Below are 25,355 nucleotides of genomic sequence, written 5' to 3' on the forward strand. Positions count from 1 at the left end.
CCTCGGGCCCCGCCCCGCCCCGCCCCGCCCCTCCCGTGAGTCTTCGGGCCCCGCCCCTCCCGTGCGTCCTCGGCCCCGTCCCCCGCCCCATGCGTCCTCGGGCCCCGCCCCGCCCCGCCCCTCCCGTGCGTCTTCGGGCCCCGCCCCTCCCGTGCGTCCTCGGGCCCCGCCCCTTCCGTGCGTCTTCGGGCCCCGCCCCGCCCGTGCGTCCGGCGTTTCCGGGGGCAGATTGGCGCGCCGACGGAAGTGGGCGGGGCGGGCCAGTGAGCCGCTGGGGAGCGCGACGTGGTCGAGCTGGAGGCCGCGGGGGAGCGGGGCGCGGGCGGCCCCCGAGGGCCGGGGGAGCGGGCTTCGGGGGTACCTGCGGCGTCCTCGGGGGCGCCGGGGGAGCGCGGGGGCGATGGGGCGCCCGGCAGGCCGGCGGCCGGGGCGTCGGCCATGTTCGCGGGGCTGCAGGACCTGGGCGTGGCCAACGGCGAGGACCTGAAGGAGACCCTGACCAACTGCACGGAGCCCCTCAAGGCCATCGAGCAGTTCCAGGTGGGCCCCGGCCCCGGCCCGCGGCGCCCGGGTGCCCGGCGGGCACGACCCGCTCGTGCTGACCCCCTGCCTCCTCAGACGGAGAACGGCGTCCTCCTGCCCTCCCTGCAGTCGGCCCTGCCCTTCCTGGACCTGCACGGGACGCCGCGCCTGGAGTTCCACCAGTCGGTGTTCGACGAGCTGCGGGACAAACTCCTGGAGCGAGTGTCGGCCATCGCCTCGGAGGGGAAGGCCGATGAAAGGTCCGTTTTCCCCAGGGACACTCCTTGTCCCCCGTTGGGACGGTGCTGGGCTGGGATTCAAGGCCTTGCTGGCTGGCTGATGCATGGTGCTCTACCACTCAAACCCACCTCCAGCCCTACCTTTTGCTGGATGCTGGAGTCTGGGGTCCTCCTCCTCCCCCTCCTCCTCCTCCCCCTCCTCCTCCCCCTCCTCCTCCCCCTCCTCCTTCTCCTCCTCCTCCTCCTCCTCCTCCTCCTCTCAGTCCTGGGTTTGAGCTCAGGGCCTGAGCATTGTCCTTGGACTTTCTCAAGGCTAGAGCTCTACCCCTTGAGCCTCAGCACCGCTTCCAGCTTTGTCTATGTGGGTGGTACCGAGGAATCGGATCCAGGTCTTTATGCATGCCAGGCAGGCACTCTACCAGTAGGCCAGGCTCCCACCCCTCTTAGCCTGGGGTTTTCTGTGTGGGCTGGCTGAGAACCGTGATCTTCCAGACCTTGGTGTCTTGAGTGAGTGACTAGCATTACAGGCCTGAGCCCCTGGTGCCTGGCTAATGGAACAGCCACCATTAGCCTTGGTGTTGGCAGGGCAGCATCTGTAGCTCCTTCGGCTGCACAGTTGTTCTCGTAGAGGCAGCTGGCAGCTGTATTTGCATGTATTCTGCATGTGGAGGCCTGTGCATTTCCCCAGGTACAAGAAGCTGGAGGACCTGTTAGAGAAGAGCTTTTCTCTGGTCAAGATGCCATCCCTGCAGCCAGTGGTGATGTGTGTCATGAAGCATCTGCCCAAGGTGAGCCCCGGGGAGGCCTCACAGGAAGCGTGCCCTTGATTGGCAGAAACCAGACCATGCCCTTGGTTTAAGCAGGGGGCTGCCTAGTCCTGGGAGGTCTGATGAGCTTGCCCCCCAGTGCTAGCTACTTGGTGGTGCCGTCTCCGGACCACAGGCTTCTCCCAGGCCAGCCGGGTAGAAACTGAGTCTTGAGTTTGGCGTGTGGGTCTCTCTGGGAAAGTGCTCTGGGTGTGCAGCCTGTCTTGCCTAGACCTTCTGGGGCTTGGGAGACTTGGGGGAGAGTGCCCCTGTGGGGGGCTGGGTTCTGGGTTGAGGCTGTCTCTGTGCGCAGTGAAGGCTGCATGGCTTTCCACGAGGGAGATTTGGAAACACAGGCACTTGCAGGGGAGCGTGGCATGGGTCCTGTAGGTACCTGAGAAGAAGCTGAAGCTGGTCATGGCAGACAAGGAGTTGTACCGAGCATGTGCTGTAGAGGTGAAGCGGCAGATCTGGCAGGACAACCAGGCACTCTTTGGCGACGAAGTCTCCCCACTGCTAAAGCAGTACATCTTGGAGAAGGAGAGTGCGCTCTTCAGCACGGAACTTTCTGTCCTGCACAACTTCTTCAGCCCCTCTCCGAGGACAAGGCGCCAGGGCGAGGTGAGAGAGGCCAGGCCCACGGCAGGCAGGGTGGGCCCCAGCAGTGAGTGGTGAGGGCAATGATGTCGCCCTGCTCCCTGTGAGCAGGCGTGTTGTGGAATGTGAGCCTACAAGTCTGGGCTCTCCCATGTGGCTGGAGAGAAGGCTGGCTGTCAGGACAGAGAAAAGCAGCTCCATGCCAGGAAGAACTCCTCAAAGTGGGCACGGCCCCAATTCCCCGGCTCGTGGCTGTTTGTCACTGTTGGCTGCCTGCAGGCCTGGCTTTCGTGTGGAATATATCCCCACTCACAGGATGCTGACGTTGTGAGGAGGGTGTGTCCCTAGGGGCTGTCATAGGTCCCTTTGGACAGTTGTGGTCTTCTGGGTTCAGTTCCTTTTTTTTGTTGTTGTTTGTTTTTGATTTGTTGTTTTGTTTTGGGTTTTTTGGGTCGATCGTGGGCTTGGACACTGTCTCTCTGTTCTTCGACTCAAGGCTAGCACTCTTCTACTAGAGCCACACCACCACGTTGGTTTTCTGGTGGTTAACTGGAGATAAGAGTCTCACAGACTTTAGTGCCCAGGCTGGCCTTGAACCATGATCCTCAGAGCTCAGCCTCCTGAGTACCCAAGATTCCAGCTAGTTGTTGAAGTTTCTGGTTGTTCTAGTTCTTTTCCGGTTCTTCTAGCTCTTTGGACTTGTGGCTTTCTTGATGTCCTGCTGGAACATGGGCTATGATGGGTCTGAGCTCAGATGGTATTGTGTGCTCTTTATTTTTTGCCACACCTGGGACTTGAACTCAGGGCTTGGGCACTGTCTCTGAGACTCCTGTGCTCAAGGCTAGCACTCTTTCACGTGAGCCTCAGTGCCACTTCTGGTCTTTTTTGTTTATGTGGTACTGAGGAATGCATGCTAGGCAAGCATTTTCTCACTAAGCCACATTCCTAGCCCCTTGGTTTGTTGTTTTTGTTTTTCCTTTTTATTTATTTATTTTTTGCCAATCCTGGAACTTTTTCTGTGTATGGTTGCAGGGAATTGAACCCAGGGTTTCATGCATGCTAGGTGGCATGCTACCACTAGGCCATGCTCCCTGCCCCTGGTCTTGTTGTTTCTTTTGGATGCTGGATACTGGTGGTGGGACAGGGATGGCTGCAGAATCCAGAGCTGAGGTCCAGTGGCTGGGCGTGGTCTTGCAGGCCTTGACCTGCCTTTGAGTTACTGGTGCCTTGCTCTCCTGTGGCCCATCCTCAGGGTGGACGTCACCACCGCCTGTGGGCCTACTCACCGGCCTGCTTTTCTTTCTTTCTTTTTTGTCAGTCCTGTGCTTGGGCTCAGGGCTTGAGCACTGTCCTTGGACTTTCTCAAGGCTAGAGCTCTACCACTTGAGCCTCAGCACCACTTCCAGCTTTTTGCTATGTATGTGGGGTACTGAGGAATTGAACCCCGGGTCTTCGTGCATGCTAGGCAAGCACTGTACCACTAGGCCAAACTCCCGGCCCCGGCCTGCTTTTCTTTTCTTTTTTTCCTTTGCTAGTCCCAGGGCTTGAACTCAGAGCCTGAGCACTGTCTCTGGGCTTTCTCAGGGCTAGTGCCCTACCACTTGAGCCATCGCACCACATCCAGCTTTTTCTATGTATGAGGAATCGAACCTGGGTCTTTGTGCATGCTAGGCAAGCACTCTCCCACTAGGCCAAAGTCCTGGACTCTAGTTACCCGCCTTCTAACCTGTCAGGTAAGTGCTTGAGGCCATAGCAGCTCACAGGCTAGAGCTTTGCAGAGAGCACTGGCATGGAGTCCTCAGACCTCCTGCCATCTTGATAGGGTTCCAGACCCTCACTAAAATCAGTGGGGAAGATGGCTGTGTGAGAGGGGGTGTGTGTGGCTCTTGCTGCAGTGGTCCAGGCGCGGGCCCTGGGTCCAGTGCTGTGTGGCCTGTCAGGTGGTCCAGAAGCTGACGCAGATGGTGGGGAAGAACGTGAAGCTGTACGACATGGTGCTGCAGTTCCTGCGCACGCTCTTCCTCCGAACCAGGAACGTGCACTACTGCACGCTGCGGGCCGAGCTGCTCATGTCCCTGCACGACCTCGACGTGGGCGACATCTGCTCTGTTGACCCTTGCCACAAGGTAGGGCTGCCCGCCCGCTTCCTCCTGGGCTCCCTGGCTTCTCCCGTGGGGCGTCCTGGTCCAGGAATGGCCGGGACCCCAGGGAAGGGGTCCTCCTGGAGGCTGTGCCCTCAGGACCAGGGAAGGGGTCCTCTAGGAGGCTGTGCCCACAGGACCCAGGGAAGGGGTCCTCCTGGAGGCTGTGCCCAGGGAAGGGGTCCTCCAGGAGGCTGTGGCCACAGGACCCAGGGAAGGGGTCCTCCTGGAGGCTGTGCCCAGGGAAGGGGTCCTCCAGGAGGCTGTGGCCACAGGACCCAGGGAAGGGGTCCTCCTGGAGGCTGTGCCCAGGGAAGGGGTCCTCCTGGAGGCTGTGCCCTCAGGACCCAGGGAAGGGGTCCTCTAGGAGGCTGTGCCCACAGGACCCAGGGAAGGGGTCCTCCTGGAGGCTGTGCCCAGGGAAGGGGTCCTCCAGGAGGCTGTGGCCACAGGACCCAGGGAAGGGGTCCTCCTGGAGGCTGTGCCCTCAGGACCCAGGGAAGGGGTCCTCTAGGAGGCTGTGCCCACAGGACCCAGGGAAGGGGTCCTCCTGGAGGCTGTGCCCTCAGGACCAGGGAAGGGGTCCTCTAGGAGGCTGTGCCCACAGGACCCAGGGAAGGGGTCCTCCTGGAGGCTGTGCCCAGGGAAGGGGTCCTCCAGGAGGCTGTGGCCACAGGACCCAGGGAAGGGGTCCTCCTGGAGGCTGTGCCCACAGGACCCAGGGAAGGGGTCCTCCTGGAGGCTGTGCCCAGGGAAGGGGTCCTCCTGGAGGCTGTGCCCAGGGAAGGGGTCCTCCAGGAGGCTGTGGCCACAGGACCCAGGGAAGGGGTCCTCCTGGAGGCTGTGCCCACAGGACCCAGGGAAGGGGTCCTCCTGGAGGCTGTGCCCAGGGAAGGGGTCCTCCTGGAGGCTGTGCCCTCAGGACCCAGGGAAGGGGTCCTCTAGGAGGCTGTGCCCACAGGACCCAGGGAAGGGGTCCTCCTGGAGGCTGTGCCCAGGGAAGGGGTCCTCCAGGAGGCTGTGGCCACAGGACCCAGGGAAGGGGTCCTCCTGGAGGCTGTGCCCTCAGGACCCAGGGAAGGGGTCCTCTAGGAGGCTGTGCCCACAGGACCCAGGGAAGGGGTCCTCCTGGAGGCTGTGCCCTCAGGACCCAGGGAAGGGGTCCTCTAGGAGGCTGTGCCCACAGGACCCAGGGAAGGGGTCCTCCTGGAGGCTGTGCCCTCAGGACCAGGGAAGGGGTCCTCTAGGAGGCTGTGCCCACAGGACCCAGGGAAGGGGTCCTCCTGGAGGCTGTGCCCAGGGAAGGGGTCCTCCTGGAGGCTGTGCCCAGGGAAGGGGTCCTCCTGGAGGCTGTGCCCAGGGAAGGGGTCCTCCAGGAGGCTGTGGCCACAGGACCCAGGGAAGGGATCCTCCTGGAGGCTGTGCCCACAGGACCCAGGGAAGGGGTCCTCCTGGAGGCTGTGCCCAGGGAAGGGGTCCTCCTGGAGGCTGTGCCCAGGGAAGGGGTCCTCCTGGAGGCTGTGCCCTCAGGACCAGGGAAGGGGTCCTCCTGGAGGCTGTGCCCAGGGAAGGGGTCCTCCTGGAGGCTGTGCCCAGGGAAGGGGTCCTCCTGGAGGCTGTGCCCTCAGGACCAGGGAAGGGGTCCTCCTGGAGGCTGTGCCCTCAGGACCAGGGAAGGGGTCCTCCTGGAGGCTGTGCCCACAGGACCAGGGAAGGGGTCCTCCTGGAGGCTGTGCCCTCAGGACCAGGGAAGGGGTCCTCCTGGAGGCTGTGCCAGCGACATGGCCGTCTGGCCGTTCCTCTGCTGGCCTACAGCGCGACTGTTCCACTCCCATAGGTAGAGGCCTTGCAGCCGTCCTGCGTTGCTCTCTCAGCTCCTCTGTCTCTGCCTGGCCTCGTCCCTGAGGAGCTCCAGGGAGCTCTGGGAATGTGCTTTCCTGCCCTGCCCTGCCCTGCCCTCCCCCCCACATGGCAGGACGACCTGGGACTGGCTCTGGGAGCTGTGTCTTGCTTGGAGTGTTTCGTTGCTCACACAGTACCGCTAGAAAGTCTGCTTTTTACAGATACAAATGTGCCTTTTCCTTTTTGTCAGGGGGCTTGGGAAGCGGTGCTGAGGCTCAAGTGGTAGAGCTCTGTCCTTGAGGAAGTCCAAGACAGTGCTCAGGCCCTGGGCTCAAGACCAGGACTGGGGAGGAAAAAAAAAAAAAAAAGACTTTCGTGGTCATGAGTGCCTGGGCTGGCTTTGAACCTTGATCTCAGATCTCCTCTTCCTGAGGAGCTAGGATGACAGGCGTGAGCCACCGCACTTGGCCACCAAAGTGCCTTTTCTGTGCATTTTCTAGGCTGTCTGCTTTGTCCCTGGAAGGCCACTTTTCTAGGCCGCCTGTCCCCATGAAGGTTCAGTGATGCCTTCTGTCACAGGCTGCAGATGGGTACTGGGTTTTTTTTTTTTCTGTCATGTGTTACATCAGTCGGAGACTCTGATGGTTTTGACTGTTCCTGGCTTGGAAGTTTGCTTCTTTCTTTCTTTCTTTCTTTCTTTCTTTCTTTCTTTCTTTCTTTCTTTCTTTCTTTCTCTTTGTGGGTCATGGGGCTTGAATTTGGTCTGGGCATTGTCCCTGAGCTCTTTAGCTCAAGGCTACCGCCCTACCCTTGAGCCAAGCCCCACTTCCCCTTTCTAGAGGTTAGTTGGAGGTGAGTCTCAGGTCCTTTTGTGCCCCGGAGGCTGGCTTTGAACCTTAATCCTCAGATCTCAGCCTCCTGAGTAGCCAGCTAGTGTTTATAAGCGTGAGCCACCCCGCCCGGCTGGAAGCTTCTTTCTTTCAGCCCTCCTGGTGGAATGACTCTCTAGGTACTTCCATCTTCATCCTCTCCAGCAGTCCCCATTCCGTGCTTGACCTGACAGGGACGTGGCCTTTGTTTTTGTCTCTGTCTTTGACTCTGTGCTTCTGGCCTTTGGGCAGCAGCTGACCTGCTGTTAGATGAGTACTAGAGACTGCCTGCATGGCCCGTAAGGGACTGGATGCCCTGACTGTGTGCCTTCTCTGTAGTTCACCTGGTGCCTGGATGCCTGTATCCGAGAGCGGTTTGTGGACAGCAAGAGAGCTCGGGAGCTGCAGGGATTTCTGGATGGAGTGAAGAAGGGGCAGGAGCAGGTCCTGGGGTGAGGATGGAATAAGAGGAGGGGCAGGTCTGTCTGCCCTTTTCAGCAGGCCAGACCCCATGTGGCCAACCAGGGACAGAATAGCATGGCCATTCCGTGAGACCCGTTAGGCCTGGGAACAACCCAAGTCCCACATAGCCAGTCGGGGATGGGACAGCCTAGCCATCCTGTGTGGCTGACAGCCCGGCCCCTGTAGCTGGCCCTGCTTCCTTCCAGGGACTTGTCCATGATCCTGTGTGACCCCTTCGCCATTAACACCTTATCGCTGAGCACTGTCCGCCATCTACAGGAGCTGGTTAGCCAGGAGACACTGCCCAGGGTATGTGCAGGTGTGGCCGGTGGCTGACACATTTCCTGCCTGTGACATTGGGGTTTCCTGTGTGTGTTTGCACGTGGATGTGTGTGTAATGGGGTCCTGGGGTTTCCTGTGTGTGTTGGCACATGGATGTGTGTGTAATGGGGTCCTGGGGTTTTCTGTGTGTGTTGGCACGTGGATGTGTGTGGTGGGGTCCTGGGGTTTCCTGTGTGTGTTGGCACGTGGATGTGTGTGATGGGGTCCTGGGGTTTCCTGTGTGTGTTGGCACGTGGATGTGTGTGATGGGGTCCTGGGGTTTCCTGTGTGTGTTGGCACGTGGATGTGTGATGGGGTCCTGGGGTTTTCTGTGTGTTGGCACGTGGATGTGTGTGATGGGGTCCTGGGGTTTCCTGTGTGTGTTGGCACGTGGATGTGTGATGGGGTCCTGGGGTTTCCTGTGTGTTGGCACGTGGATGTGTGATGGGGTCCTGGGGTTTCCTGTGTGTGTTGGCACGTGGATGTGTGATGGGGTCCTGGGGTTTCCTGTGTGTGTTGGCACGTGGATGTGTGATGGGGTCCTGGGGTTTCCTGTGTGTGTTGGCACGTGGATGTGTGTGATGGGGTCCTGGGGTTTTCTGTGTGTGTTGGCACGTGGATGTGTGTGGTGGGGTCCTGGGGTTTCCTGTGTGTGTTGGCACGTGGATGTGTGATGGGGTCCTGGGGTTTCCTGTGTGTGTTGGCACGTGGATGTGTGATGGGGTCCTGGGGTTTCCTGTGTGTGTTGGCACGTGGATGTGTGATGGGGTCCTGGGGTTTCCTGTGTGTGTTGGCACGTGGATGTGTGTGATGGGGTCCTGGGGTTTTCTGTGTGTGTTGGCACGTGGATGTGTGTGATGGGGTCCTGGGGTTTCCTGTGTGTGTTGGCACGTGGATGTGTGATGGGGTCCTGGGGTTTCCTGTGTGTTGGCACGTGGATGTGTGATGGGGTCCTGGGGTTTTCTGTGTGTGTTGGCACGTGGATGTGTGATCAGGGTCCTGGGGTTTTCTGTGTGTGTTGGCACGTGGATGTGTGATGGGGTCCTGGGGTTTCCTGTGTGTGTTGGCACGTGGATGTGTGATGGGGTCCTGGGGTTTTCTGTGTGTGTTGGCACGTGGATGTGTGTGGTGGGGTCCTGGGGTTTCCTGTGTGTGTTGGCACGTGGATGTGTGTGATCGGGGTTCTGTGATCTATGAATTCCTGTCATTGTGGTCCTGGAATCCTGGTTACAGGTAGTGGATACCAATTGCCAGTCAGATGGAGCCAGCGATAACCCCACCCCACAGAGCTCCACTGAGGTGTCTCTTTCCCTGCAGGACAGCCCTGACCTCCTTCTGCTACTCAGATTGCTGGCGTTAGGACAAGGGGCATGGGACTTGATTGACAGCCAAGTCTTCAAGGAGCCCAAGATGGTATGGGGTCCACTTCTTGTTTTTCTGTGTTTGTAGGGAGTGATGACCTAGACCCTGTGCTCCCACAGTTCCTTCTGGAGGCTTCCTCTGACAGAATACCTGCCAGGCACGTTTGGGCCAACCGGCCCTGATGTCTGGTTACTCCCAGGGGACCAGGGTCCAGAGGGGCCGTGTGTGAAGTCATGAGCATGCCAGATTGGGGCCTTCAAGAATGGTGGGGAGAGCCAGGAGTGTGGCCTAGTGGTAGAGTGCTTGCCTAGCATGCACGAAGACCGACCTGGGTTCAATTCTTCATTACTGCATTCATAGGGAAAAAAAGCTAGAAGTGGTGCTGTGGCTCAAGTGGTAGAGCTCTAGCCTTGAGAAATCCCAAGGACAGTGGTTGGGCCCTGAGTTCAAGGCCCAGGACCGACAAAAACAACCCAACACTAGGCAGGGATCTTAGGCGGTGAGAAGGAGCCAGGGGACACTTGGGGGGTGGTCTATGGTGTAAGTGGTCTGTTGCCACCCCAGGCAGGGCATGCAAGTGTGGGTCTCCAGGGCTCACGTCACCTCCCCTCGCTGGGCAGAGGACCTGCGTGCAGTAGGCATACAGGTATGGGCCTGCTGGGCTCTAGTCTTCACCCCTTCCAGGAGGCTGAGCTCATCACACAGTTCCTGCCCATGCTCATGTCCTTTGTGGTGGACGACTACACTTTCAACCTGGACCAGAAGCTGCCAGCCGAGGAGAAAGCCCCGGTCACATACCCGAACACACTTCCTGAAAGCTTCACCAAGTAGGACTGGGCAGCTGATGGGATGGGGCCAGGGAGGAAGCAGAGTGCTGCGGGGTGCCGCTGACCACGAGGCTCTGGTGGCCTTGGCCCAGGTTTCTGCAGGAGCAGCGCATGGCCTGCGAAGTGGGGTTGTACTACGTCCTGCACATCACCAAGCAGAGGAACAAGAATGCGCTCCTGCGCCTGCTCCCTGGGCTTGGTGAGTCCTGACCGCAGACTCGCCTGCCTCAGCGGAGGCCACCGGCAGGAGCTCGGAGCCCCAGGCCTGCCAGGCACTGCCTGCCTCACCTCCCCCTCCGTAGCTTAGTTTTCACTTCCGCGTCTTCAGACACACTTTACCACGAGTGGGCTGGTGGGAGCGGCTCAGTTCTGAAACAGAACAGTGTTGCTGCAGAGCTGCTTTCCAAAAGAAGGGTTTAGGTGTGCCAGCTCAGGCCACTGAGGAGTCCCCCAGGCCGTGAGTGACAGGCCCACAAATCACTGAGGAGTCCCCCAGGCTGTGAGTGACTGGCCCACAGGTCACTGAGGAGTCCCCCAGGCCGTGTGTGACAGGCCCACAGGTCACTGAGGAGTCCCCCAGGCAGTGACAGACCCACAGGCCACTGAGGAGTCCCCCAGGTTGTGAGTGACAGGCCCACAGATCACTGAGGTGTCCCCCAGGCTGTGAGTGACAGGCCCACAGATCACTGAGGTGTCCCACAGATCACTGAGGTGTCCCCCAGGTTGTGAGTGACAGACCCACAGGCCACTGAGGAGTCCCCCAGGTCGTGAGTGACAGGCCCACAGGCCACTGAGGAGTCCCCCAGGTCGTGAGTGACAGGCCCACAGATCACTGAGGAGTCCCTAGGTCGTGAGTGACAGACCCACAGGCCACTGAGGAGTCCCCCAGGTCGTGAGTGACAGGCCCACAGGCCACTGAGGAGTCCCCCAGGTCGTGAGTGACAGACCCACAGGCCACTGAGGAGTCCCCCAGGTCGTGAGTGACAGGCCCACAGATCACTGAGGAGTCCACTCAGGCATTATCAGGCCCATTTTCCCCTAGGATCATGGTGGGGGGAGGTCGGGGTTGCAACAGCAGGATGAAGAGGAAGGGTCAAGTAGACCCTTCTAGAGTAGACCTGTGCACTGGGAATGTGGATTAATAGTGGAGCACTTGCCTAGGTGTGTATAAAGCTGGCTGCACTCTAGCATCCCAGAAGACAAGTGACGCTGCAGGTCCCATTGGGAGGGGGGTGGCCTCTGGCATCCTGTGCCCCATGGTGGCAGGCCCTGGTCACCTGCTGACTCAGGCCCTGTCAGGCCTAGAGGTTTCTGCAGAAGGGTCATACTCATTTCTTGGCAGGTGTGTTTGTCAGTCACTGGTGTCTTTCCTCTCTTCTTTCGGGAAGAAGATGATCAGCTTTGTTTATACCAAGTTTCCACCTGACTTCATTTTTGCAGCCTGGGCCTATTTCCTCTGAATAAGTTGCCATAGAGGCTGAGAGGGGGTGAGCCTCAGGGGCTCAGATCAGGTGTTGCAGGGCTGACTCTGCAGACTTAGGAGAATCTTTCCAGCCTCTGGGACATTGGGGCATTCTGGGGTCTTCAAGTTGCTGGCCCTGGGGACTGAGTGTGTTGTTTTTTGTTTTCTGAGAATTCTATGAAGGGTTGTAAATAGTTCTGGTTTGCTGAGTCCTGTCTACATTTCCGTACTGTCATTTGTATCTTTCACCTAGCCTGGCGTTCACTGTGGCTTGCCCTTCCTCGCACAGAGAATCATGGGTGTTCCTAGCGTGCCCTGCTCTTGTGTTTGAGGTGTGGTATTTTGGTCCTGTTCAGAAAGTTCTTGTTTTTGCATTGCATGGGTGGGTTCTAATCACTGAGGCCCTGAATTCAGTTCCCAGTACCTCTACCAAAATCAAAAAGGAATGAATATCCATGTTATATAATTCTGTTTAATTTTGGATAACTTGCAGAGTCAAGTACTGAGTGGTAAAACCATCCCCAGCTCCGGGACTGCTGTGTGGTTGTCAGCCCAGTCTTTTTTTTTTTTTTTCCTCCCTTTGTGGGTCATGGGACTTGAACCCAACCTGGGTGTTGTCCCTGAGCTCTTCAGCCCAAGGCTACCACCCTACCCTTGAGCCAAACCCCTCTTCCCCTTTTCTAGAGGTTAATTGGAGATAAGAATCTCAGGTCCTGGGGCCGGGATTTTGGCCTAGTGGTAGAGTGCTTGCCTAGCATGCAAGAAGACCCGGGTTCAATTCCTTGGTACCACATATTTAGAAAAAGCCGGAAGTGGTGCTGAGGCTCAAGTGGTAGAGCTCTAACCTTGAGAAAGTCCAAGGACAGTGCTCAGGCCCTGAGCTTAAGCCCAGGACTGGCAAAAAAAAAAAACAAAGAATCTCAGGTTCTTTTGTGCCCAGACTAGCTTTGAGCCTTGATCGTCAGATCTCGGCCTCCTGAGTAGCTAGGGTTATAGGTATGAGCCACTATACCCAGCTACGTCAGCACAGCCTTGACTTGTGTCTCTGAAGGTTCAGTGTGAGTCACTACAGAAGAAATGGACCAAAGCCAGGCACTGCCGGCTCAGGCCTGTAATCCTAGCTACTACAGAGGCTGAGGTCTGAGGATCAAGCTTTGAAACCAGCTCAGGCAGGAACGTCTGTGAGATTCTGAGATTCTTATTTCTAGTTAACCACTGAAATATAGAAATGGAGCTGGGGCGAGGTGGTGAAGCGTTATCCTTGTGCTAAAAATTTAGCTCAGTGCCCAATGACCTGAGTTCAGTTCCCAGGACCAGCAACCAAAAACAAAAAACAAAACCAAACTAAACCAAAACAACAACAAAAAACAGATGCCACTAGGAACCAGGAGTGTGGCCTAGTGGTAGAGGCCTCGCCTAGCATGCCGTAAGACCCAGGTTCGATTCCTCGGTCCCACGTCTATAGGAAAAGCTGGAAGTGGTGCTATGGATCAAGCGTAGAGCTCTAGCCTTGAGAAAGCCCAAGGACAGTGCTCAGACCCTGAGTTCAAGCTCAGGACTGGCAAAAAAAATTTAAAAAAAGGAAGATGGCACTAAAGGCTTGACTCAAATAACAGTGTCATCCATGAGTGGAAAAAGCCAAATGGTAGTGCATGGCTCAAGGTGTGGCACTGCCCCAAAGCTAATAACAGCAATAGTTTAGGGACTTGCAAAAAAAAAAAAAAAAAAAAGTCCCCTCTGTGTCGGCACTCATCCTCCCTGGCGTGATGGGCTCCCAGGAGGCAGAAGGCCCCCCCCCTTTTTTTGTCTCCTCTTTTTTGGTGCTGGAGGTCAAGCCCAGGACATTGCACTCGCTAGCAGGCGCTTTGCCTCTGAGCTACATCCCTGCCTGCCTTGTGCCACTGGTATGCCAGCGGTGCCAAGCGGTGCCACCTGCTGTGTTTGCAGTGGAGACGTGCGGCGACTTGGCCTTCAGCGACATCTTCCTCCACCTGCTCACGGGAAGCCTGGTGCTGCTAGCCGACGAGTTTGCCCTGGAGGATTTCTGCAGCAGCCTCTTCGATGGCTTCTTCCTCACTGCCTCTCCCAGGTAGGCCATACAGCTGCTCATGGCCTCTTGGTTCTTTCTCATGGCAGCCTGGTGGGTGATGGGGGCCCTGTGCTGTGCCTAGGTGGGTCTAGCCATGCGGGGCCTGCCCCTGCCTCAGGGAGCTGGGGGTGCTTGCCTATTGCTGGGCCCTGTCACGAGGGAGGGTGGCAGACCAGGGCCTGTGGCCCCTCGCCCCTCCACAACACTGCCTGGACTTTCAGGAAGGAGAACGTCCATCGGCACGTACTGCGCCTCCTCCTGCACCTGCACCCCAGGGTGGCCCCAGCCAAGATGGAGGCCCTGCAGAAGGCCCTGGAGCCCACGGGCCAGGTAGGTGCCCCCTGCCCCATGAACCTGCCTGGCCGGTGCCGACCCCAGCCTAGCGCCCGGCCTCGCCTTTCTGGTATGTGCTCATGAGCTGCCCGTTCCTGGCTTGCCCACAGAGTGGGGAGGCGGTGAAGGAGCTCTACTCCCAGCTCGGCGAGAAGCTGGAGCAGCTGGACCACCGGAAACCCAGCCCTGCCCAGGCCACAGAGACACCGGCGCTGGAGCTGCCCCTGCCCAGTGTGCCCGCCACTGCTGCCCTCTGAGGCCTTGGGTGGCTGCTCCCCTTCTGGGCGGAGGCCCTGGCGTGTCAGGCCTGAGTGAGGGTGGCCAAGGCGCCCTCTGTGCTGCTCAGCCTGCCCACCCGTGGGCGTGTCCTCCCCGTGCTTTCTTAGAGAAAGGCTTGTGCTGTTGGTTTTCACAGCCCCACGTTAGGGAAAAGCCAAGAGGGAGGGCAGAGGCCCGCAGACCTGACCTTGTTCAAGGCAGAAGAACGGGGTAAGGCAGAAGGCCTGCGGCCATGTTGACCAGAGCAGGTTTGCTGCCCCTCTGTGGGGACAGCGCCCCACGTGCCTGTGAGCAGGCCATCCCTTAGGGTGCCTCTGCAGGGAAATCCGCACTGGCTGCCGTTGGTGGCCCTTGTTCTGTGCACCCAGAAGTTTGTTTGATCTTATGTAAATAAAAGACATTTTGCTATATCTGTGGTGAGTTGGTGTGCTTGTGTGCGCGTGTTCTAAGGTCAGGCAGCTCCGGGCAGTTAAGTCCTGTCTCTGAGCCCCAGCCACCACGCCCTGGGTGGCCCCACCTGCCATCCAGGACAGGAGGCCTCTCCAGGCCTGTGCTTGGCCCTCGGACAGTCCCTCAGTTTCTGGGTCCAGATAAACAGAGCACATGAGACCCCAGGAGGGCCCCGGGACCAGCACAGGGTCCGGCTGGAGTTACTCCACAGCTAGGCAGCAGCGCAGTCTCCACGTAGTTCCAGGAAAGTCCACTTGGCTTGAGCCACGGCTGAGCAGCGCAGCCCTGGGGCTTGGCCTGTTGGTAGTGGAGGGAGGTGGGCACAGGTGGTTGAGAACATGAGTGACTTGTGCCCTCCCCAGGCCTGGGAGCCCTGAGGGGATGGGGGTGAGGAGGAGGGCATGGGCTGTCCTGGCAGGGCACTTTGGTAATGTCCGTCGTGCTGACAGGCTTAGGTTAGCATAGGACATCGCGGGCAAGCTGGGTTCTGGTAGTCTGCATCTGCAGTCCTAGCTCCTTAGGAGGCGGAGATCTGAGGGACACGGTTCAAGGCCAGCCAGGGCCACCAGAAAGCCAAAGGTGGCACTGTGGTTCAAAATGGTAGAGTGCTAGTTTTAAGTAGAAGAGCTCAGGGACAGTATCTGGACCATGAGTTCAAGCCCCACAAGACAAAAATAATGATACTAAAAGAGGTAAGTTGGTGTGTGTGGTTTGTCACCTACTCCGAAGTTACCAGTACTGGATCATGGGGGCTCCAGTCTGGTGACCTTGAACCCTAATCCCCTCCCAGGGATCCAGGTCTAGACTCTAGTTAAGTTTGTGCATTCTCAGTACCTCAAATGGGAACCAGATGCAATATGCAAACCCTTGGGGCTGCTCAGACCACAGCCGGCCAGCAGGGCTTGGTCGAGGTCCCAGGTACAGGAAGGTTGGGGCGGCCCTGTAAGGGTGGAAACGGCACTGGGTCACCAGTTTGTTTACTTGGCATGTTTATTTACCTCTGTGTCTGCTTGGTAGGGTTGAACTCTGGCTTTTTTTTCTGCTCACAGCCCAATCTACCACTTAAACCATGCTGGAGTTCAAGCCAGCTATGGCTTTTTGGAGACTAATTGGAGATAGTCTTACAGATTTCCCTGTATAGACTGGTTTTGACTTGAAAACCTCAGATCTCAGCCTCCTGAGTAGTTAGGATTACAGGTGTGAGCCATCAGTTCCTGTCTTAGCTACTGGTGTTCTGTGTACTTGAGCCATACCTCTACTTCCAGCATTTTGCTGGTTAATTGGAGATGAGTTGGTGTGGGGGGGGTGGCTTAGTGGTAGAGTGTTTGCATGAGGCCCTAAGTTCAGTACTTTGGTACCACATAATCACAAAGCAAAATAAAATGAAAATAGTCTGGATTCGTCTGCCAGGGCTGGCTTTGAACCTCGGCCCTCCGATTTCAGCTACCTGGGTAGCCAGAGTTACAGACTTGAGCTTCTAGTTCTGGGCCTGCTTGTTTTGGAAAATGGAGTGTTGAAAATGACCTGGTGGAGTGAGACAAGGCTGAGCAGGAGCCATGCTTGTGTAGAAGGGCCATTACGGGGAGGAAAGCAGGTGGAAGGGGCAGATTCTGGGGCCCTTCTGGCTCCTACTTGCTCAGAGTGGTAGAATGGGGGCAGAGGTGGGGCAGAGGTGCAGGCACAGCAGAGGGCCAGGCCAGAGCGGGCAGAGGCCTGGTGAGGCCACGGGGCAGAGTGAACGGCTCCTCCGAGGGCCATGGCTGGTCCTGGGCTTTGCTGTGGCAGGGTCCTGCTCAGATCTGCAGGACAAGGGCGACGTGGAGATCGGGAGGCCTTCGAGCTCAAGTTCTCTAACCTTCTCCTAGTTTCCCTGCAAGTGGAGGCCAGGAGCGTCCTGGGAGGCCCCGCAGGCTGGGGGACAGGCAGGGAGGGCCTTGGTAGAGGCTTGGGGGCCCTGGGGAGGGGCCGCCCCGAGCCAAGGGCTCCTGGGCACAGAGCCCTCTGCGAGCCCGGCGCGGCAGGTGTCACCGCAGGGCCACATCCGGAGAGGCGCCGGGCGGCCAGCCGCCCCCTCCGAGCCTCTGTCCAGCTCAAGGCCCGCCCTGCCTCACCCTGACTCACTTCCTCCGCATCGAGGCGGAAACCTCCGCCAGCTTCCTCCGCGCGTCCCCGGGCCCGCAGGTGTGGCTGCTGCCTTGGGGCTCCCGGGAGCGGGCGGGGGAGCCGACGGCCGCAGGTAGGCGTGGGCCCGGCCGGGAGCAGCGGGGCGGCCCCCGCGGTCCCCCCGCGCCCCGGCTCGGGCCTGGCGGGGCCAGGCCGCGGTGTCCGCTCGGGCCCTCGGCCGGGCCAGCAGACCCCGGGGTCCCGCCGCCTCCAGGAAGCCGGCGGCCGCCCGGTACGCCGCTTCCTCCGGGCCGGGCCGGCCGGGCGATTTGCATTGGGGCCGGCGGCGACTTCCTGGTCAGCCGGCACAGGCCGCGCCGGCCTCGCGGCGGGGCGGGCGGGCGGGCGGGGGCCCCGTGCCGGGCGGGGGCCCGCGCCCTCGGGGGGAGGGGGTCCCGCGGGTCCGGGACGACGGCCCCGGCGGGCGCCTGGAGACCCCTCTCCTCTTGCCGTCGTAGGGCGGGACCCGCGAGCCATGGACCGCGGCCAGCAGGCCCCCGAGCCCGGGGCCCCCCGCGCCCGCGGCCCCGGCGTGATGGCGCCCGTGCGCGCCGTGCTCCGCCTGCGCCGCCGCGCGTGCGTCCTGCGCAAGCGGCGCCTGCAGGGGCCCGGGGCGTCGGGGCCGGGCGGCGGCGGCGGGCCCGGCGCTGCGCGCACCGAACCGCGGTTCTTCACCTTCGACGGCCCGGCCGAGCCGCCCGCCCGGGCCCCGCGCAGGAGGCGCCGGCGCAGCCGCCTGGTGCTCTACCCCGAGGCCGCCCGCAAGCCCCGGCCGCGCGTCGAGCGCCGGAGCCGCGCGCAGCGCTGCCTGTGGCTGCTGGTGGCCATCGTGGGCTTCCAGGTGCTCAACGCCATCGAGAACCTGGACGACAACGAGCTGCGCTACGACCTGGACGGGCTGGAGAAGGCGCTGAGGGGCTCGGTGTTCGGCCAGCCGGCCGCCGTGGGCCGCGTCGTGGCGCTGCTGCGGGACTACCTGGCCACGCACGCGCACGGCCGCCCGCTGCTGCTGGCGCTGCTCGGGCCCCGCGGCGTGGGCAAGAGCCTGGCGGGCCGCCTGCTGGCGCGCCACTTCCGCGCCGTGCCCGGCGGGGCGCCCGTCCTGCTGTACCACGCGCGCCACCACTGCCCGGAGCCGCGCGCCGCGCCGCGCTGCCGCCGGGACCTGGCGCGCCGCGTGGCCGACGTGGTGGCCCGGGCCGAGGCCGCGGAGAGGACGCCGCTCCTGGTGCTGGACGAGGCGGAGCTGCTGCCGCCCGCGCTGCTGGACGAGCTGCACGGCCTGCTGCAGCCGCAGCGCCCGCACCGCTTCCGCAACGCCATCTACGTGCTGCTGAGCGGCGCGGGCGGCGCCGACATCGCGCGCTTCGCCCTGCACCGCGCCGCGCGCGCCCCGCGCAACGCCTCCCGCGCGCCGCCCGGCCCCGACGCCGCCGCCGAGGAGGAGCTGCGCGCCCGGCTCGGCGCGCGCCTGGCCCGCGAGCACCCGCTGTGGCAGGCCGCGGCCATCGTGCCCTTCCTGCTGCTGGACAGGCAGGACGTGGTCAGCTGCTTCCAGGACGAGATGGCCGGGGAGGGCTTCTTCCCGGACCGGGCCCGCGCCGAGCGCCTCGCCGCGCAGCTCAGCTACTACCGCGTGGCCGGCCGCGAGTTCGCCGTCACCGGCTGCAAGCAGGTGGTGGCCGCCGTGAACCGGCTGTAGCCCTGCCCGGGACGCCGCCCTGCCCGGGACGCGGGCGCCGCCCCCAGGAAAGCAGGGAGGGGTCCACGAGCCCCCAGCTCCGCCTTGGCCTCGGGTCCCGGAGCTCGGCTGGACGCGGTGGGCCCGTGGGGAGGGGGCTCCCCGCTTCCGGACATGACTGCTCCTGAGCAGGGTGACCTCCGGCCTCCGCGGGACCGACGCCACCCCGGTCAGGGAGATGTGTGAGCAAGCCTGGGGGTGGTGTGGCCCCAGGACCCTACCAGAGAGAGCCCACCTTGAAGTGTCACCTGCCCAGCCAGGCAGGGTGTGGCTTTCACACACACCAAGGCCACCTACCAGAAGTCCAAACCAGTACGGAAAGAATTCTGGTTATTTATTCCTGTATGAACAGGGGAGGGGAGTTTCTGTAAGCGAGGGGCATGTGGAGGGACAGGTGCCTCGTGCTTGTGAATAAACCAGCTCCAGTCCAACAACACTCTGCCTCGTTTGGGGTTTTCGTCTGTTGACCTAATCGTTGTTGAGAGAGGCTGAACCTTTCCCTGCAGTGGTGGAGTCATCGGTTTCCCTCCAAGCCTCCATTTTAATAAGCTGTGTTTATTAGATATTTTATCTTTCAGTGGTATAGAAATGCTGAACTCCTAGGAGGGCTGGGAGTGTGGCCTAGTGCTAGAGAGCTGGCCGAGCATGCATGAAATCCTGGGTTCCATTCCTCCGTACCACAGAAGCAGAAAAGGCTGGAAGGGGTGCTGGGCTCAAGTAGTAGAGCGCTAGCCTTGAGCAAAAGAAGCCCAAGGACAGTGCATAGACCCTGAGTTCAAGCCCCAGGACTTGAAAAGAAAAAAAAAAATGCGTAGGCACAGTGGCTCACACCTGTAATCCTATGTATTCAGAAGGCGAAGATCTGAGGATGGCAGTTCAAAGCCAGCCCGGGTGATAAAAAGTCTATAATATTCTTATCTCCAATTAACCACCAGAAAACCAGAAGTGGCCCTGTGGCTCAAGTGGTAGAGCACTAGCCTTGAGCTGAAGAGCTCAGGGACAGCGCCCAGGCCCAGCGCTCAGTCAAGACCCACAACAACAACAAAACCAACACGGAACAGGGAAATGGTACAGACATGGCAAGCTATGGAGGGCCAGGGTCCATGCGCTTCGCAGCTCGGGTGGCCAGTGGTGGCTCTTACCTGCCATCCTAGCTACTCAGGAGATGGAGGTCAGGAAGGTCAAGTCAAGGCCTGTCAAAACATTCAGGAGACCCTCATCTCAACCAAGGCAGCTGTGGAAATGCCACACAGGGTCATGAACAGGAAGACTGTGGTCTAGGCCAGCCAGAGTATAAACTGGAGATCCTGTTAAAAAATAACTAAGGCAAGGGCCGGGAGTGTGGCCTAGTGGTTAAGGTGCTTGCCTAGCATGCACGAAGACCCGGGTTCGATTCCTCGGTACCACATACATAGAAAAAAGCTGAAAGTGGTGCTGAGGCTCAAGTGGTAGAGCTCTATCCTTGAGAAAGTCCAAGGACAGTGCTCAGGCCCTGAGCTCAAGCCCAGGACTGGCAAAAATCAAAAACTAAGGCAGAAGAGGGCCAGAGGTGTGATTCAAAGGCTCTGAATCCAAGGTTCCAGTGGTGTGTGTGTGTGTGTGTGTGTGTGTGTGTGTGTGTGTGTGTGTATTTTTCCCTTCTTTCCCTCTCTCTTTTTGGCAGGGAGAACCTATCTAAAAGAATAGCCTATGAGTTTCTGGGTGCCTCACCCCTGTAGTGGGCCTGGGCACTGTCCCAGAGCTTCTTTTGCTTAAGGCTAATGCTCTTACCACTTGGGCCACAGCGCCACTTCCAGCCTTTTCTGTGTATGTGGTCCTGAGGAATCCAACCCAGGGCTTCACACATGCTAGGCTAACACTCTTCTCACTAAGCCACATCCCTAGCCCTATTTATTTGTTATTTGTCAGTGCTAGGGCTTGCATTCTCGGCCTGCCTGGGCACTGTCCCTGAGCTCTACAGTTCAAGGCTACCGCCCTACCCTTGACCAAGCCCAATTTCCCGTTTTCTAGAGGTTAACTGGAGATAAGAGCCTCAGGTCCTTCTGTGCCTGGGCTGGCTTTGAACCTTGATCCTCAGATCTCAGCCTCCTGAGTAGCTAGGATGACAGGTGTGAGCCACCGCGCCCAGCTCAAGTGCTAGCCTTGAGCAAAAGAAGCTCTGAGACAGTGCCCTAGATCTGAGTTCAAGCCTAAGGACTGGAGACAGAGGGGGGGGAGGGAGGGGGGGGAGAGGGGGAGAGGGAGGGAGAGGAGGTGGTGGAGTGCGAGCCTTAAGCCGCAGAGTCCAGGGACGGCGCCCGCCCAGCGCTAACCAAGCGATTGCTGTGTGTAATTAGTTCTGCGTGTTTTAGGCAGGGCCTCCTCCAGCGGGCAGGCGGTCGCTGAGGTTTGGGCGGCTGGATGGTCCTCGGGCTGTGGACTGTCCAGCTCCCGCGTGCAGCCTGGCTTCGTGGCCGAGCTCTGTGGCTGCTTCCCCGGTGTTCAGTGTCAGGTGCAGAGCCAGGACCTGCCAAGTCCTCCAGGTCCTCCCGGCCCGGCCCTGCGGTCCTCCTGGCCCGGCCCTGCGGTCCTCCCCCTCGCCCTGCCGCGTGAGCTGGCTGGGCCCGCCGGCCTCGGTGGTGCTGGGCCTGCTCGTGGCCCTCCCGTCCCTCCCCCGCCTGTCCACAGGCTCCAGGCTGCCCCATGCCCCGGCCCAGCTCAGTCTCCATCACTCACGGTGGGGCCCAGAGTCCTGCAGCATCCAGGGCGGGCGGGGGCGCAGAGAGGACGGGGCAGGGGCTGGGGGGGCAGGGGCAGGGGGGCCGGGCAGAGGCGTGGGGAAGGCGGGGCGCGGGGCCGGGAGGAGGGGGGAGGGCGGGGCGCGGTGGAGGGGCGGGGTCCTGAGGTGGGCGGGGCGGGGTGGAGGGGCGGGGTCCTGGGGTGGGCGGGGCGGGGTCCTGAGGTGGGGGGGCGCTCTGGGGGCGGGGTCCTGAGGTGGGCGGGGCGCGGTGGAGGGGCGGGGTCCTGGGGTGGGCGGGGCGCGGTGGAGGGGCGGGGTCCTGGGGTGGGCGGGGCGGGGTCCTGAGGTGGGGGGGCGCTCTGGGGGCGGGGTCCTGAGGTGGGCGGGGCGCTCTGGTCCCTCTGGCTCCTGGGTGCCTGCTGGCTCTGAACGCCAGGCCGGGCAGGGTCTTAGTGCGCGGTTCCTCTGCCACCGGGGTGCACTTCCCGGGGTTCCCTTGCCACCGGGGTTCCCCCTGCCACCGGGGGACAAGGGGGAAGATGTCAAGCTAGGCCGCCCTGGCCTGGCTTGATTTCCACACACCTGGGCCCTTTCCAGGGACCATACCCTGGCTTTCCAGTGTGCAACTGCTAGGCAAAGGTGACTCTGTGCCGTTGTCATGGCCCCTGCCTGCCTGCCAGGGAAGACGACAGACAGAACTTGAGAAGAGAACAGGGCCTGCCAGGGCTCCACCCACAGCCCCCCTCTCCTCTGTGGCTGCAGAGGGAGAGAAGACTGGGGAATCCAGTGACATCTCTCCTTGAGAGATTTCAGAAGAGAGGGCTCAACTTGCCAGGAGACTTCTCCTTGGTGAGAGTACATGAGCCCCTCCTCACACAGGTGACAGAGGATGTCAGCTCCCCCACATAGACGAGAGGGTGTCAGCTCCCCCACATAGACGAGAGGGTGTCAGCCCCCCCACATAGACGAGAGGGTGTCAGCCCCCCCACATAGACGAGAGGGTGTCAGCCTCCCCACATAGACGAGAGGGTGTCAGCCCCCCACATAGACGAGAGGGTGTCAGCCCCCCACATAGACGAGAGGGTGTCACCCCCAAATAGACGAGAGGGTGTCAGCCCCCCCCACACAGATGAGAGGGTGTCACCCCCCCACATAGACGAGAGGGTGTCAGCCCGCCCACATACACGAGAGGGTGTCAGCTCCCCCACATAGACGAGAGGGTGTCAGCCCCCCCACATACTCGAGAGGGTGTCAGGCCCCTCACATAAACGAGAGGGTGTCACCCCCCCAAATAGATGAGAGGGTGTCAGCCCCCTCACATAGACGAGAGGGTGTCACTCCCCCAAATAGACGAGAGGGTGTCAGCCCCCCCACATACACGAGAGGGTGTCAGGCCCCTCACATAGACGAGAGGATTTCACCCCCTCACATAGATGAGAGAGTGTCAGCCCCCCCACATAGACGAGAGGATGTCAGCCCCCCACATAGACGAGAGGATATCAGCCCCCCACATAGACGAGAGGGTGTCACCCCCTCACATAGACGAGAGGATGTCAGCCCCCTCACACACAGATGTTTGTACGTCCGCCCCCCCCACATACAGGTGAGAAAGTATGTCAGCCCCCTCTCACAGAGATGTGATAGGATGTCAACCCCCACACACAGATGAGAAAAGATGTCACCCCCCAAGGGAGAGAGAGTATGTGAGTCCCCCTCCACCCACAGGTGAGTGGACACCAACAACCTCACAGGAGTGAGGAGACCAACCCCCTTCAGGTGTCAGGACATCAGTTTCCCCACCGAAACAGGTGTGAGGACACCAGCTCCCCACACACACAACTGAGAGGACATCAGGCCCCCCACCCCCACAGAGGTGAGAGGACATCAGCCTCTTCCCCACACAAAAAGGTGAGAGAACACCAGCTCCACCCAGCACATACAGGTGTGCGGACACGAGATCCCCCCACACAGGTGAGAGGACACCAGCTCCACCCAGCACACACAGGTGTGAGGACACGAGATTCCCCCACACAGGTGAGAGGACACCAGCTCCACCCAGCACACACAGGTGTGAGGACACGAGATTCCCCCACACAGGTGAGAGGACACCAGCTCCACCCAGCACACACAGGTGTGAGGACACGAGATCCACCCACACAAGTGAGAGGACACCAGTTCCCCACACCCACACAGGTGAGAGACACCAGCTCCACACACACACACAGGTGAGAGGACACCAGCTCCACACACACACACAGGTGAGAGGACACCAGCTCCACACACACACACACAGGTGAGAGGACACCAGCTCCACACCCACACAGGTGAGAGGACACCAGCTCCACACACACACACACAGGTGAGAGGACACCAGCTCCACACCCACACAGGTGAGAGGACACCAGCTCCACACACACACACAGGTGAGAGGACACCAGCTCCACACACACACACACAGGTGAGAGGACCCCAGCTCCACACCCACACAGGTGAGAGGACACCAGCTCCACACACACACACAGGTGAGAGGACACCAGCTCCACACACACAGGTGAGAGGACGCCAGCTCCACACACACACACACAGGTGAGAGGACACCAGCTCCACACACACACACACAGGTGAGAGGACACCAGCTCTACACACACACACACAGGTGAGAGGACACCAGCTCCACACACACACAGGTGAGAGGACACCACCTCCACACACACACACAGGTGACAGGAAACCAGCTCCACACACACACACAGGTGAGAGGACACCAGCTCCACACACACAGGTGAGAGGACACCAGCTCCACACACACACACACAGGTGACAGGACACCAGCTCCACACACACACACACACACACAGGTGAGAGGACACCAGCTTCACACACACACAGGTGAGAGGACACCAGCTCCCCCCCCCCCCACACACACACAGGTGAGAGGACACCAGCTCTACACACACACAGGTGAGAGGACACCAGCTCCCCACACACACACACAGGTGAGAGGACACCAGCTTCACACACACACACACACAGGTGAGAGGACACCAGCTCCACACACACACACACAGGTGACAGGACACCAGCTCCACACACACACACACACACAGGTGACATGACACCAGCTCCACACACACACACAGGTGAGAGGACACCAGCTCCACACACACACACACACGTGACAGGACACCAGCTCCACACACACACACAGGTGAGAGGACACCAGCTCCACACACACACACAGCTGAGAGGACACCAGCTCCACACACACACAGGTGAGAGGACACCAGCTCCACACACACACACACAGGTGACAGGACACCAGCTCCACACACACACACACAGGTGACATGACACCAGCTCCACACACACACACAGGTGACAGGACACCAGCTCCACACACACACACAGGTGAGAGGACACCAGCTCCACACCCACACACAGGTGAGAGGACACCAGCTCTCCACACACAGGTGAGAGGACACCAGCTCCACACACACACAGGTGAGAGGACACCAGCTCCACACACACACACACACACACAGGTGAGAGGACACCAGCTCCACACACACAGCTGAGAGGACACCAGCTCCACACACACACAGGTGAGAGGACAGCAGCTCCACACACACACACACAGGTGACAGGACACCAGCTCCACACACACACACAGGTGACAGGACACCAGCTCCACACACACACACAGGTGAGAGGACACCAGCTCCACACACACACACACACGTGACAGGACACCAGCTCCACACACACACACAGGTGAGAGGACACCAGCTCCACACACACACAGGTGAGAGGACACCAGCTCCACACACACACACAGGTGAGAGGACACCAGCTCCACACACACACAGGTGATAGGACACCAGCTCCACACACACACACAGGTGAGAGGACACCAGCTCCACACACACACACAGGTGAGAGGACACCAGCTCCACACACACACACAGCTGAGAGGACACCAGCTCCACAAACACACAGGTGAGAGGACCCCAGCTGCCCACACACACAGGTGAGAGGACACCAGCTCCACACACACACACACAGGTGACAGGACACCAGCTCCACACACACACACACACAGGTGACATGACACCAGCTCCACACACACAGGTG

General features: G+C 60.1%; 2 protein-coding genes across 2 annotated transcripts; both read left to right on the plus strand.

Annotated features, from left to right (window-relative positions):
* The first annotated feature begins 312 nt into the window (after positions 1-312).
* On the plus strand, positions 313-14,561 carry Nelfb (negative elongation factor complex member B). The gene is made up of 13 exons (XM_090331020.1): positions 313-540; positions 619-782; positions 1,450-1,549; positions 1,958-2,188; positions 4,105-4,290; positions 7,356-7,468; positions 7,685-7,787; positions 9,117-9,212; positions 9,846-9,988; positions 10,081-10,187; positions 13,398-13,539; positions 13,761-13,869; positions 13,983-14,561. The coding sequence occupies exons 1-13, from the start codon at positions 439-441 to the stop codon at positions 14,127-14,129; spliced, it is 1,743 nt and encodes a 580-aa protein (XP_090187146.1). The 5' UTR covers positions 313-438; the 3' UTR covers positions 14,130-14,561.
* Positions 14,562-16,759: 2,198 nt separating this feature from the next.
* Positions 16,760-18,941, plus strand: Tor4a (torsin family 4 member A). The gene is made up of 2 exons (XM_090329264.1): positions 16,760-16,837; positions 17,223-18,941. The coding sequence occupies exon 2, from the start codon at positions 17,240-17,242 to the stop codon at positions 18,464-18,466; it is 1,227 nt and encodes a 408-aa protein (XP_090185390.1). The 5' UTR covers positions 16,760-16,837; positions 17,223-17,239; the 3' UTR covers positions 18,467-18,941.
* The last annotated feature ends 6,414 nt before the right edge of the window (positions 18,942-25,355 follow it).

This window comes from Megascapheus bottae, chromosome 3 (genome assembly GCF_031878675.1).
Source record: "Megascapheus bottae isolate mThoBot1 chromosome 3, mThoBot2.hap1, whole genome shotgun sequence".
Classification (NCBI taxonomy): Eukaryota; Metazoa; Chordata; class Mammalia; order Rodentia; family Geomyidae; genus Megascapheus; species Megascapheus bottae.